Source organism: Epinephelus lanceolatus, chromosome 11 (assembly GCF_041903045.1).
Source record: "Epinephelus lanceolatus isolate andai-2023 chromosome 11, ASM4190304v1, whole genome shotgun sequence".
Classification (NCBI taxonomy): Eukaryota; Metazoa; Chordata; class Actinopteri; order Perciformes; family Serranidae; genus Epinephelus; species Epinephelus lanceolatus.
Genome location: NC_135744.1, coordinates 31,733,701 through 31,748,484, shown reverse-complemented (window position 1 = coordinate 31,748,484; position 14,784 = coordinate 31,733,701). Strand labels below are relative to the sequence as shown.

Sequence of the window (14,784 nt, the reverse complement as noted above, 5' to 3'; positions counted from 1 at the left end):
GGCACCAAACTATGTTAAAGTTACCGTGGCTAATGTCATTACAGCCTGTCAAACACACTTCACTGTAGTTATTTAGCTGACGGCTTACAAACAGTGAGCACCTGAAGCTTCATTGACTTTTTCAAAAGCACTCTCTGTGCCCTAGTTGCATACTATATACTAAATCAGACAGTGTTTTCATTATGCAAACACAGCATATTCCTAGTGGGGGAAATGCTTAGATCAAATATGCTCACTAATGCAACCATGCAATCTAAAATTGCTCCATTTTTGAGTGTGGTGCTGATGGACACCATTTCCCCATAATTCAGTCTGCAAAGAAGGAGCTACTCACAGCTGGGGGAAAAAAGGGATGGGAAAATGGTGGATGGTGGTGTGATGGTTCTGCCAAAATATCTCAATTTACTACATAGAGTATGCTACTCTATTTGTACATGATATGGAATGGGGACACACTGACTGACAGAATAAGGTTACTTCCTTTAAACGCTGCACAGTCTTATAAAGCAGGTACTTATATTGGATATCCAGTAATGTAATCCTGCTCAGTGATGTATTGTGATCACATTTAGTTACTTGTCACACAGATAAAACATTCAACATTAATTTTATTTCCTGAAATATCTGTTAAACATTTACCTTTGACTATCTTGTTCTTGCTTTGGTGTGCCAAAAAAAGTCTCACAGCCAACACAACTCATAAGTCTTTCAGTAATGTAGCAGTTACCGGACATTTATGGGTATTTTTGGAATATGTAGTGCCTTTACACATAACTACCCAACCATGGACAGGATGCCTCTGGCTTAAGCCTTAGTGCTCTGGGCAAAATGATGTGAGAAAAATAGATTTTAATTTTCCACTCAGCCCCCACAACCTACACAATGTCAGTCATTTTTATGACGTCTCATTATCTTGTTTAATGTTTCTGTGTCTTCACACAGTCTTTTCTGCACAGGTCTGCATGTTTAATCAAGTCAGTGTTGCATTATTTATGTGGTGTTGCAACTTTAAGTTTTACCCTCAGCTCTTGAAGGTATTTTACAGGCAAAGTATCCTCGAAAATTCACATACAGCAGTTTGTATGATATCTAATGAATAAGTGCCCCACGAGTGGCGTTGTGACGGGACACAACACGGACACCGGTCTTCTGTGGGAAAGTCCTGTGTTGGTTTGACCCATTCACCACTTCAACTTGTTATGCAGACTTTTGCTCTTTATATTAATTCCCCCTTTATCCGGGTCAGCACATTGGTCACATGTTCGCATTCTTACAGGGTATAAGAATTACTGGCTCATGATTATGTTGGTTAGTATACCATTTCTGGGGCATTACTTTTCATTGGTATACATTAAAACAGTGCTTGACTTTTAGACTTTACAGACTTTTACTGGTCATGTATTCATTTTTGTTTGTATGTGAGGAACGGTTTGAGACAGAGATTTTTTATAAGCATGCATGATGGCCTTGCATATTGTTGGGCTGGATGACCTTTGAGCTGTAATGTTGCGATTAAATGATGCATTGACTTCAGGTCCAATTCCAGCTTCACCTGTTTACCACAGATTTCACTTGATCTCTGTCTTTAATTCATTCGCCAAATATTTAATTATTCATGTACGCACACAAACACCCAATATCACACTTATCTGCTGATTGTTTTAGTATCTCTTGTTCACAATCCTGGGTACATAGGTGAATGTGAATTAACCTCCTTTTAGGGGTTTCAAATTGAATTTTTGATGATGCCTACGCCGCAAAATCCTGGCTGACAGGAACCTGTTATTTCCCCATGGAAGGTCATCGTTGCTGCAGGACTTTGAATAAGCATGGCGGGGATGTGGAGTGGAATGGATGATGACAATATTTAAATGCTAATGAAAATGAGGTTGGATTTGGAGAGATGTTGAATGTATTATACAGCAGGGTTGTGATCTGAAACCATAATGTGCTCTCTCATGTTCCCGTGGCTGCCAGGTTCCCACTTCATGAGGGAGCAGGATACAAGATCAAGGCACCGCTCCTTTGCCAGTTGCAACTTTACAAATTAGACAGAATTCATATGAGGAGTATTTGAAGTACCACACGAGTATGTACAGAAGAGGACCGTGTCTTCTACAGCTTTACACTGCGGTATAAAGACATAAAGGTACAGTTCATTCTCCATTATCTCCAGTTTGACTTTTATCTTCATAAGACTCACACAAACTTTGCCGCCCTGCAAGATAATCCTTTCATTTTCATAAATACACCACTCCGAAAGAGGCTATTAAAGCAACACATTATCATCACCTTTCAGTGTCGTGGGGAAAATAAATTGCCATTTCTGAACCTGAACTTTGAAATGCTAATTTTCTTGTTCAGAAGGCTGCTGTAGTGTGACCTCAACAGAGACTCATTCAGTCTATAAATTCACTCTGACCCGTTCCTCTTTTTTAAAACGTTTCCCTTTTTTCTCTTTTTAAAGATGGACCATTTAAAACTGTTATTTTACTTGTTTACTGAGTAAATTGGACTTGATTTGAGTCATGGGATCATCACAAATAATCCAAGATTCAAATGCAGCCCTAAGACCTCTTACTGCATGTTGCTCCCTTATATTTTTTGGCACTCTCCACTGTCAACAATCTAATTTAGAAAAATCCAGAGTGTTAAGTCTGTCGCTTCAGGCTATGTTTTAGTCATGGTCGCATTTATGTAGTGATTAAAGCTCAGGAGGCAGGATAAAAGCATATCTCTATTAGTGAGCAATAAATGGTCTGACAGAGCAAACATTACTGGAAGAAATAGGGCAGCCACTTTTGATTGCCGACGTGACTCCCTGTATTGATTTGCTGTGAGGTCAGAGGCCATGTTAGCGCGTCCCTGTGGCTCTATTTGATGGTTTTCCTCTCATGACTCCTTTCTTTATATTTGTGAAGCCTGAGGTTTTGCCAATTGTCAATTCGATCAGGTCCCTTAGCAGGATCCAGCTGTGAATGTAAAATCCATGTTATACTTAGGGAGAAGTGTATTAGTCAGTCAGTCAACGGGGAGCTGCAACACGGCTGAAAATAAGTCAAGTTCTTTGACTCGGTGGAGAGGTTTGTATTGATGGACAGCACAAAGAGGAGCTCCTGACATTTTGTCATTATGTGACAGAGTGATTTTTTTTCTCGTGAATGATTTGCAAATGCACCATCTTTGCAGCATAATGAACAGTTTAAGACCAACTCGCCCTCCGCCTACAAAAAAAAGCACTAGATTGGATTTCTTAACACCTGAGAAAATTGTGCTCAACTCGCCATGAGATTTAAATTATCACCTGGCCAGATATCAGCCACACAGCTGTGTCCCATTAGGATGGCAGATGGACTCCAGTAATATGGCGACAATTAGAGAACAAGGACCTGGATGGGACCCAGTAGTAGATTGAACGTTATAGATTTCAATTGCTACATTCCAGTATTCACCTTTTGATATTTCACTGCTGAAACTGGTTTAAAAAGTCAAAGTCTACCCTTTAAATCTACCGGTGGGCGACAAATTGAAGGGGAAATGTGACAAGACTCACTGAATGGTTTGATGAGGGTGAAAATGATGTGAATAATAAACTATGGCCTTCACAGTCACCAGATCTCTACCCATATAACCACCTGTGACAGATTGAGAGCGACAGGTTAGTCAGCCTTTTCCATCATCATTATTAGAACACACAAAATGAGGGAATATCTTTTGGAAGTATGGTGTCCATTCCTCTAGTAGAGTTAAAACTGGGGTACACAGAAAATAAATAAAAGCAACATTTGAAAATACACCCTCCTCCTGCAGCTCACTTCTCTCCCCTCTGTGTCCTAAGCCCTCCCCACCAGTCGACCACGGACGTATGCAGTAACCCAGTGTTTCCTATGCATTGATTTATTTAATCATATTTCATGGTAGAGTTGCACGCACGTCATTGACTCAGCTTGTTTTTGCCCTGCCCAAAAGTGAGACAAGAATTAGCAAGTGAGTCGCTCCATGGTCCCTCTGCCTCGCACCGCTTCATCAGTAGAAGAGCAGGCAGCAGCTCTGGAGACTGACCTTCTGCAGCGGCTGTAGTGGCTTAAATTCGGCCAGTGCAAAGCCTCTAGTGCTGGTGGTCAGTGGCAGTAATGGGTCTAAAGTGTGTAATGCCAGCAAAAAAAATGAAGATTGCTGATCGGGCAGGGAGTTGCAGCTGCCTGGTTTGCGCTGGCTGGCTTCTGACAGGGGGTCCGTCTCTGATGCTGCTGCCTGCTCTCCTCCTGGTGAGGCTGTCTCTGTAGTGGTGGAGGAGGCGCTCGCTGATGTTGGCTACATAAAGGTGAACTTGAGGCTGCAGCCATGAGGCTTTGGCTACAGTTAGCAGAAAGCTAAACTATTAGCAACAGTCTTTCTCCATCCTTGACATGCTTTCCCGACGCTGTCATGTGTTTTATTTCATTTATTGTTGACTGCCTTTATTTTGGGTTGCTTTGCAGTGTAGGCAGCTGTTGCCAATGCTGTAATAGCAGCTTTCTCTGCAGGATCCTCCACCATTGAATCAGGCCTTCCCCAAAGGGACGTGCACAGGAATCTGCATTTGTAACAGAAACGCCCTCTCTCTGAAATGACCTGTGATTGACTAAAGTTTCCTGTCACGGCCTAGTTTTTTAAAGCCTGAAACAGAGCCAAGAGGGGGTGAAGAAGTCTAGTGCTCTCTCAGTCTACTTGAATTACAATATGCACAAAGATCATTATGGGATTTTTGCCCAGTGAAGCCAAAATGAAACTGCCTACCCCAGCTTTAAGAGACTTGAATCTGTGACAGGAGCACTGGTGCTTGTGGATGCTTTTAATTAATTGATGTTATGACCTCCTTCAAGTTGGATTATTTCTTGACCAAGTACAGAAAGCACCCAGTTAAGATGCATGAGTTTCTAAATCTACTGTATAAAAAATAAAGAATAAGCATGCACATTTAAGCAAAGATCTAGCGCCTGGGTTCATTTCTTAGACATTAGAAGTTAAAAGTCTCGGTTAAAAGGATAAACACACGCTTGAGGATATATAACATATTACTCATTGAGCTGGATCTTGAGCTTTTAGTGTTATTTTATTGATTGTGACATTTATTGTCTTGGTTTGTTTTTAGTATAATGCCACATTAGTCCTGCCGTAATGTCTTTACACAAAGGACCATAATGAACATAAGTCTCGGGCTTAATTGTGTCATCCTTGACCTTTTTTGTCGCTGCGTGTGATTTAATATCCGTTACTGGAGGGTAAAAGACTAACACACCTTATGATGGTTTTTCCTTTAATTTGTCACCCTGCTGTAAATGCTCAGTGCACAAATAGACAGGAAATTTTGGTTATTTGAAAAGACAGAGAGTAGTCGTAAAGTGATATTTTTGGGGCCAGTGTATTATAATATTGTTATGATAACAAGGCTCATCAATCCTAAGTGACATTGTATCTATCAAATGACGTTTATGGGTTTGTTATAGAATTAGGGGTGATGTATGAAAAGGAAATAGCCTCTAACCGCCTCTCAATATAATATCCTGGTGCCTTTGAACAAACTCAGATCTAATTTCAACTCGCATAAATCGCACTCATGCAGTTTAGGTTGTCTGTAAACGCTGACATGAGGCGCATCACTTCACCTTCATCTGTCCTGCCTCTGCTGGAGGAAGCCCTTCAGCACCGTGGACAGCGCCAAAAAAAAAAAAAAAAAATCAGCACCACAGATGAGCACGTGTTCAGACAACTTAAACCTCTTCCACGTGGTTTCCAGGAGAATTAAGGGGTTAATTTGGATGAATGTGTGTTTAAGATTGGCCTAATTTCCCCGAGAAAATATTCAAAAACCTTTGTTAGGCTCGTTAGATATGCCCACTGCAGTTAGAGCGCCAGGGTGAAACATCCATCAGTCTTGTGTTATCTTTACTTTTCAGTAATGCCTCAACCCACAGAGAAAACAGCAGTCTGAGTGGCCCATCACACTGTTAACCCCCCGAGGCGCACACTAAATGCATTAACCCATTGCGATCAGCAGGAGGAAGATCGATTGGCATGGTTAAATAAGTTGGTGTAACCACTTTTAATTATAACAGGGCAGCAGCGCGGGAGACACAGTTTTCAACCTCAAGGCTGAGACTGCAATTGAGCTGCTGCGGTCCCACTGGCTGGGGGAAAACAGAGGCGTCACAAAGGCTATTACATAATTAGTACGGGGGGTGTAAATGGGATAGTGGCGGGGTATTCTAACTAGAGGCAGGGAGCGAAAAACGCAGGCAGCCCGATCAGGAGATAACAGGATTGGAGAGGACGTCTATTAACAGCGGCGAAAAGCAGGTTTGGGTGGAGGGAAGAAGAAGGAGATGAAGATTTGGGATGGGTGGTGGGGAGGAAAGGTGAGGGGGGGATTAGACACACACTGCATCATATAAGTACTGCGGCTGATGTCATTTCCTAAGCACCATAATTGGTCATCAATGACTCTTAAAGCTGTGAAGAGTGGCTAAATGAAAACACACACACACACACACACACACAAACACACACATTTCCCCAGGGGAAATGTTGTAGCTTCATTGATCCATTGAAACCTTAATTGCTCGGACCCCCCCCCCCCCCCCCTTCTCGCTCTCTCTCTCTCTCTCTCTCTCTCTCTCTCTCACTCACTCACTCACACACACACACACACACACACACACACACACACACACACACACACCTGCGAGTAGGGTTGCTCCCACTGAGCGCCACGGCGTCGCATATTCCTTCCCGGCTCACCTATACACAGTCGCACCTCTGCTGCCGTGGCCCCCATGTGGCCCCTCCCTTACCGGACTGGACCGATAAATGGGTTAACCCTGTCACCGGGAGTAGCCGAGATAAATGCACCGGGAGCGTCGGGAGATCCCTTTCCATCCCTCCGCTGTTTCACCGATCAGCGCTCAAAGCTTTCACCGGGCATCCTCCGGTGTTGACTCGACAGAGTAGATTGAATTTTAATCGTGATTTATTATTTTTTATAAGAGGCGAACGGCAACAGCAGCAGCAGCAGCAGCAGCTTCGGTTGTTAGACCCAGACCCGTGGGCGGCTGGGTGGCGTCCGTCTGGGCGAGCTGATAGGACGAAGATTTGGCACTCTACCTACCAACTGCTTCATCCCAAATTTTCAAGATATGGCGATGAGAAGTGAGATGTAGAAAACGGATGGGAGGCCATTCATGTGGGTCTGGGCTTCAGCTACAGCGGACAAAATCTCCCAGCACCACCACCACCATCATCCTCCTCCTCCTCCTCTTCCTCCTCCTCACCTAACCAGTTGATTTTTTTGAATAACTATCTAAAAAGTGTGGAGCTCATGACACACTGGTGAATCCCCGAGGCAGGTCCCACACACAGACTGAATGAGTCCATCTTTGGCTGTCGGACGGACTCCTCAAGAGCACAGGACGGATGCAAACAGACTAAACACATCTTGGCAATTCAAAAGACCCTCAGCATCTCCGCCAACGGTGTTGTAACCGAGCGGGGGGAATCTCACACCGGGGGACCAGTCGTTTCACAGGCAGGTAGGCTATACCCCGACGGCTAATTAGTGTGCCACCTCTGGGTTGGTGTGTTAAAGGTGATAAAGGTGATTACCGCGACCGCCCGCCCATGCGTCGGTGCCGCTGATGGCTGCAGAGCCGCGCAGGCGACTGCACCTGTTGTAATCAGGGCTGTGCGGGGCGTGCATGTGCGCGAGCGTGTGTAAACAGACCTCTGTGTATATGTTGACAGTAGAGATGAGCTGTGTTGTTTTTATGGCTGACAACGTAACGATGTCTGTGTCTATTTGCAATTCCGACTATTTCAGCTGCTCCTGAAAATCTCTTTCCAGCTGTTTGCGTGCGTCGCGCGCGTCTGTGCGCGCTGTGTGGGTTTGATCGGTGTGATTAGGTGATTATAGGTACATCACACGCGCGCTATAAGTGTAATTACAGTATAATTGTCTCAACACGCAGTGGGACGTAAAGCACTTCATCACTATACATCGTGCTTTGTGGCTTATCAGCCGCTCTCCTGTTCACTCAGGCTGTAGCAGCTCACATATTGGTGGTGATAAATGGGGGCTGGCTGCAGTCTAAAGCCCAGTTGTATTCATTTTCATTGCCAGATGCTCTAGAACTCCACAGTCATAAAGCGTGATGGCCAAATCTGTCACCTGCCTCACATTCATCATCTGATACCCCGGGGGGACCCGCCTGTGGATGGTAACGGATGGAGGGTGTTACGGTACGTGCGTGGTGTTGGGCGGTGTGAGTGCGAGCATTTTTGGCGGGTAGCGCGCATGAATGTTTTTTTTTTTTTCTTTTCTTTTTCTTTTTTCTAAAATTTTATTTTCAGACACCCCATTCTTGGTACAATGAGGGGGACATGTAGCAGCGAATTTGAATATCAGGCGATGTGAGTCCAGCTGCGCTCACTCTGCTGCAGAGGCGCGCAGTGTGGCAGACTGTCGTGGGTGTCCAACTCTTTTCCCGTCGGGTGGGACTCTTAACACCCAACGAGCGTCGATTCAGACCACCTGACAGAAGATCAAGGGCGCACACGTCCACATCACCTCCGCCTAGGCTGCTGGTGGTGAAGCATCAGAACTATTCAGTTGACGCAGCAGCTGGTGGTGGGGTCAGAGAAAGCGTGTTGGATGACCCAGGTTGACCTCCGGGAGAGACGGCTGTAGGCGACAAGATGGGCAGTCCATCCAGCGCCTCTGTTCAGGAAATGTTTTTAGCGTACTGCCTTGATGGGTAAGAAAAAGACAGCAGAGATCACAGCTGTGTGGAGGCTGCTTGTCTTTGCCCAAGGTGACTTCAGGAGGACACTGACAGTGTGACATTGAGCAGAGACAGCAAAGAGAGCGAGTTAGAATTTGATTTCTGTCAACTGTCTTTATAACTGATTTAGCTGCAGATCTAATAAGAAGCCATTTTATTCTTGGTTGCCTGTTGAGGTAACATGTCCTTTGGTGTGTAAAATTTGTCTGCCGTCCAGTTTGTTTGACAAATCACAGAGTTGCAGTTTGCCTTTCTATAACATGGTGCTTCAGCTGATCAACTGTGGTCCCTCATTATATTTGGCAGGCAGCAGGGGCCTTATCTCTGAAAAGTGGAGGAGATGTGGAGAGCTAACTGACGGTTTAGTGGCTTGAAGTGAAAACAGAATAATTTGTTGATTTATTTTGATGTCTGCCTGGCCAGCTTACACATCGCATGCACATCACAGTCCTTGGATGCAGCCAAATCACACAGCTTTGCATGTTTTGATGGTTAATCAGTGGCTGCGGCAGTAGTAACAACCTGTTTCCTTTGATCTGATGAATACGGTTTGATTCTGTTAATACTGTTATCTTGTCTGCCTGCTTGTGATGGCAGCGCTGTGCATGTGCTGTTGGAGAAAAATACTGTTGTGACCTCTCCGCTCTTCTCTGCCATCCTGCTAATGCATTCCACTCCATGGGGACAGAGGGAGGTGAGGAGAAAACATGATTCTCCTTTCTCCCTATTCCCAGCTTTTGGCTCAATCTCAGTTGCTCCTTTTACCTTCATCTCAGCCTCTTCCCTCCAGTTTGAGCTTAAATTTGTTCTGATCACCACGCTGTGGACTTGAATCTCGACTCCCTGGGGTGCAGGTGACCCAACAGTTCAAACACTGTCAGCCAGACCGCTTTCATTTGCTCCTTTCATCCCCTTTGCACCCCCTCCTCCCTCTCTGTCTCTCTCTCACCTGTCTGTCCATCTGTCTGTCTTTCTGCCACTCCTCTTCCCGCTCTCAGCCAGGCGATGAGGCTTATCAGATGGAGGTTTTCTGCTAAAGCTTGTCCTTGTCAGCTCTCATGCCCGTCTCTGTGACAACAGTCTGTGTTTTCACGAGTGGGAAAACCACAATCCAAAAATATATGGGAGGAAAAATAGGGAGTGAGTGAGAGAGGTAGAAAGAAAGAGAATTAGTGTGTGGCTGAGTTTGATGTATGTGTATGCGTCTGCTGGTTTTTGCCACGAGTGAGTGGGTGTTTCTGTCAGTGGAACAATTGTGAGAGCAGATGGACTGTTAAAATATATTCTCATATTAATTTCATATCATATGTCTTATTAATTTGTCCACTGATTAAGTAATTGCTGGGTCCTGTTTAATTTGAGGAGTTGAAGAATCGGGGGCTTTCAGCTGGCTGTGGCTTATTTAACAGCCATTAAATGTTCATCGTTTTTCATCATGATTATTTTTTGACTCTTGTGATCATTTCTTTGGTCATTTCCATGAACATATTCACTTGTAAATGCACCAGAGATCACTGATCCATATTGACAAACTTCATGCATAATAATGTGAATTCTCCTCCCACCACTGCCATCTAAAGGGGAGAAAATAACAATGGTACATCTCATATATATGCATGTTCCCAACTAAGGGCGTAGTTTTGTTTCAACATTGACAGGGACATGTACGAAAAGGGGGATTTGGGGTCTTCCCCCAGGAAACTTTGAGCCTCAAGCATGTAATTTCCTGCATTCTGGTGAATTTCTAAGGGTCATTTTTTGCGTTTTCTGCATCAATTCATGATGGAAATTTCACTAACTTAATAAATGTTACTTTCATGCCTTTACTGGAGGGGGACAAATGCACATGTTCCAAATATTTAGGGGAATGTGTCCTCCGCATACCCCCAAAACCTACATCTATGCTCCCAACATCCACAAGTGCACATATAAACTTGCACCAGTAGGAATTTAAACATGGACATGTATTCATTCTGCTGAAATACACTCAAAAATTAACCTTTTATATGCATGCTTGTGTGCATTCATATAGATTAACAATGCACAATTCTGCTGTATTTGCACATACGTTCCAACAAATTCACTTAGCACCATAAAAAGTGTGTCCAACATGTTTTCTCAAGTACATGCATGTGTACTGGTACACCTGATGGCCTAATTGGTCACCTGTTGAAATAAACAACAATATATTATTGTTAAATTAGATATGATGCCTTTAAAAAACAGCCAATTTCTCTCTACCTCATGCATTTGGTAATATTTATAGTCATATATTTCATATAAACCTGTTGCTTGCTGTCAAACGTTTTTGTCCATTGCTTTAAAATGAACATGTGTGATGTGATCCTTTTTCCAATCAGCCTTTCTGTTGTTTCGTCTGCCATTGTGAGAAACTAAGGAAAAGGGCTTTTGTGCTGTTTTGAGTTGTAAAAAAAAACCTGATGCCACAGAGGGGCTGCCAATCTTCTCGGTGATTATTTTATTTATTCAACTTAATTTATTCAACTTTATTTATTCAAATTAATTTAGTCTCTTGATGTGGCAATATTTCATTGCTGTTACCATGCTGCACCTTTAAGCACCTTGAGGCAAAACTATTTTGCTTAACAGTGGGCAAATCTGACCTTAAGTGTATGAACACAAGAAGAAAAGAGTCAAAAAGTCAGCAAACTAACACCAGCTAAGATTAGTTAACAACAAGCTTCAGGTCATACCAAACCAAGTAAGGCTGCAGCAACAAAAGCCCTGAGTGTATGAAACTGAACAGCAGTGTGTTCCAGTGTTCAGAAATTCTTTTTATTTGTAAGAGGAAAAATGTGTTATTTCTTCTTTCCAAAGTCACATAGTCACACTTTAAGGATTGCATATAACCATGGGCAGATTATGAGACAATGAGCTGCTGGGCACAGATATGCAAAAGGCCCCACCACCTCTCCTACATAGAAGCAAGACACACGGCCTTTGTGCTGTTTTGCTGGTCTTTGTAGCCGTTATGCATCTTTTTGTGGTTTTGCGTCCATTTTGTGTCTCTCTGAGTTAATTTTGTGTCTACTTTGGTTGTTTTGTGTTTCTTTGTAGTTGTTTTGTGTCTCTTTGAGTTAATTTTGTGTCTACTTCGGTTGTTTTGTGTTTCTTTGTAGTTGTTTTGTGTCTCTTTGAGGTCATGTTGTGTCTCTTTGTGGTCATTTTGTGTCTTTTTTTGTGGTTGTTTTGTAGATATTTGTGGTTATTTTGTGTCTCATTGTGTTTGTTTTTTGTCTTTGAGCTAATTCTGTGTCTTTTTTGGTTGTTTTGTGTTTCTTTGTAGTTGTTTTGTGTCTCTTTGAGGTCTTTTTTTGTCTCTTTGTGGTAATTTGGTATCTTTTGTTGGTTGTTTTCTATATATTTGTAGTTATTTTGTGTGTCATTGTGTTTGTTTTTTTGTCTCTGAGTGGATTTTGTGTCTTTTTTGTAGTTGTTTTGTGTTTCTTTGTAGTTGTTTTGCATCTCTTTGAGGTCATTTTGTGTCTTTTGTTGGTTGCTTTATATATTTGTAGTTATGTTGTGTCTCATTGTGTTTGTTTTTTGTCTCTTAGTTGATTTTGTGTCTTTTTTGGTTGTTTTGTGTTTCTTTGTAGTTGTTTTGTGTGTCTTTGAGGTCTTCTTCTGTCTCTTTGTGGTAATTTTGTGTCTTTTTGTGGTTTTTGTATATATTTGTTGTTACTTTGTGTCTCATTTTATTTGTTTTTGGTCTCTGAGTTGATTTTGTGTCTTTTTTGGTCGTTTTGTGTTCCATTGTAGTTGTTTTGTGTCTCTTTGAGGTCATTTTGTGTCTTTTGTTGGTTGCTTTATATATTTGTAGTTATGTTGTGTCTCATTGTGTTTGTTTTTTGTCTCTTAGTTGATTTTGTGTCTTTTTTGGTTGTTTTGTGTTTCTTTGTAGTTGTTTTGTGTCTTTGAAGTTTTCTTCTGTCGCTTTGTGGTAATTTTGTGTCTTTTTTTGGTTGTTTTTCTATATATTTGTTGTTATTTTGTGTCCCATTGTGTTTGTTTTGTGTCTCTGAGTTGATTTTGTGTCTTTTTTGGTTGTTTTGTGTCTTTTTTGGGGTCTTTTTGTGTCTCTTTGTGGTAATTTTGTGTCTTTTTTTTTGGTTGATATGTATACATTTGTGGTTATTTTGTGTCTCGTGTTTGCTTTGTGTCTTTTTGGGTTGCTTTGCCCATTTCTGTAGTAATGTTTGTATGTATTTGCTGATACATTGCGTCTCTTTGTGGTGAGTTTGAGTCTCTGCTCAGGACGTGTTAGTGTGAGTGACATTTTGCAGGTAAAGGTCAGGGGGGTCCCTGACACTTTGGGGCTCGGGGTCTGTGCCCAGTGGGCCCATTCAGTAATCTATCCATGAATATATAACACAACTATTCCATCTAACAATAAGACCTCAGCGTGTGTGTGTGTATGGATCTTGTTTGCTGAAATTCCTGTCTGCAGAACAGATAAATGTTGAGTACCTTTATTGTGCAGGTGGGACAAGAGCAGACCCAGGACCAGATGGACTGAAGACCAAATTTCAGAGTTCACAAGCTATGTGCACAAACACACCTTTTTGCACATACACTGTGTCTGCTGTCTGTCTCTGTCTCATGCACACACAGCTATTTTCACACCTGGTGTCCTCTACAGATCACCAGAGCAGGCTCGCACCTGTCCCTTAGCTCTTAACCTTTTACACTGTCTTTGTCTTTACGCTCAGTCTGTGTCCTGTTCCTCCCTTGGCTCTGATTCATTGAGATCCACAAAGGATTTAAGTCTCAAATAACAGTGTGGACAGAGGAGAGGAGAGGAGAGGAGAGGTTTATACTTGGACCTTGTTTTCTATGACAGAGACATCCCCACTCCCATCTCTATCTCTTCTGTCTGGCAGCGGCACGCTCACGAAATACTCCCGGGATCTCTATCTCTTCCTCCCTCCCTATCTTTCTCTCTCTCCCTCACCTCGACAGTTCAGCATGTACTATTGGCAGGAATATTACATGAAGCATATCGCCAGTGTCAAAATGTTACACTGGGAAAGCCCTCAGAGGGGCAGCGCTCATGAATCAAAGCAAAGAGTCACTCTGATCATACGACAGAAGGGGCCGCGGTTGATGGATGCCCTGTCAAGCCCTGCAGGTCTCTTGGTGAGGTGTTAGGTGGCAGCTGGGATCGTCTGGGGGGACATAAGATCTGATGGGGGGGGTTAGAGGAAAGGATAGCAAGTGACAGGACTTTAGTGCTTTTCCTGAACAAAGAGTGAGCAGGAGAAAGACAACGAGAGAATTATCACTAGATAATACTGAGTTCCTGATTGCACTCTGATGGTATTTATCTGAACAATAACAGCGAAATATTTTTTGTGACTCCATTGAATTATAATGTGATTACATAATTTGTCACTGTGATTCTGCCACAAGGAGACAGCGGTTTCTCCCAGGAATGAGCATGAGGAACAATGCTCCCTCCGCAGGAGCTTGTGTTTCTAAAAAGGGCTCATGACCGTGCTGGTAGTCTGAATACACATGCACACACTGAGACACAAATCCCTTTTACCTGTAGTTTTCTTGCTCACACACACACACACACACACACACACACACACATGCACACACATGCAAAGTTTATTTAGACTCTGTGTGTGTGTGTGTCTGCTCTGCAGGGAGAAGATGCCATTCCACCATGTGCGGGCGGGCCTGCTCTATCCAGACAACTATCTGAGCAGCTCCCTGACGGAAGGCAGCGAAGCCTTCCAGCTCACCAGCATCTCCACAGAGGAGCTGGGAGGTGAGTGTGCTCACACAGAGAGGGAGAGAGGGGGTGGTGGGAGGGTGGGGGGTGCAGAGTAAAGTATGAGGTACTAGCAATTAATGTTCCGCTGCTGGAACAATGCAGTTACAACGCGTCAATTCTCCCGGGGAAAAGTTTTTCCATTTAGCCATTTTGTCAGAGCTTGAC

At 43.1% G+C, this 14,784-nt stretch overlaps 1 protein-coding gene across 3 annotated transcripts in view; it reads left to right on the top strand.

Annotated features, from left to right (window-relative positions):
- The first annotated feature begins 6,682 nt into the window (after positions 1-6,682).
- Positions 6,683-14,784, top strand: part of caln2 (calneuron 2) — a 44,137-nt gene continuing 36,035 nt past the window's right edge. Inside the window, exons 1-2 of one of the 3 annotated variants that reach the window (XM_033634127.2) lie at positions 6,683-7,568; positions 14,489-14,613. In XM_033634127.2, coding sequence (XP_033490018.1) covers positions 14,496-14,613 — 118 coding nt within the window. In that variant the 5' untranslated portion in view covers positions 6,683-7,568; positions 14,489-14,495. Of the gene's footprint in view, positions 7,569-8,370; positions 8,790-13,317; positions 14,614-14,784 lie in introns of those variants that run through there. The other 2 variants (XM_078172507.1, XM_078172506.1) reach the window with 2 other exon arrangements.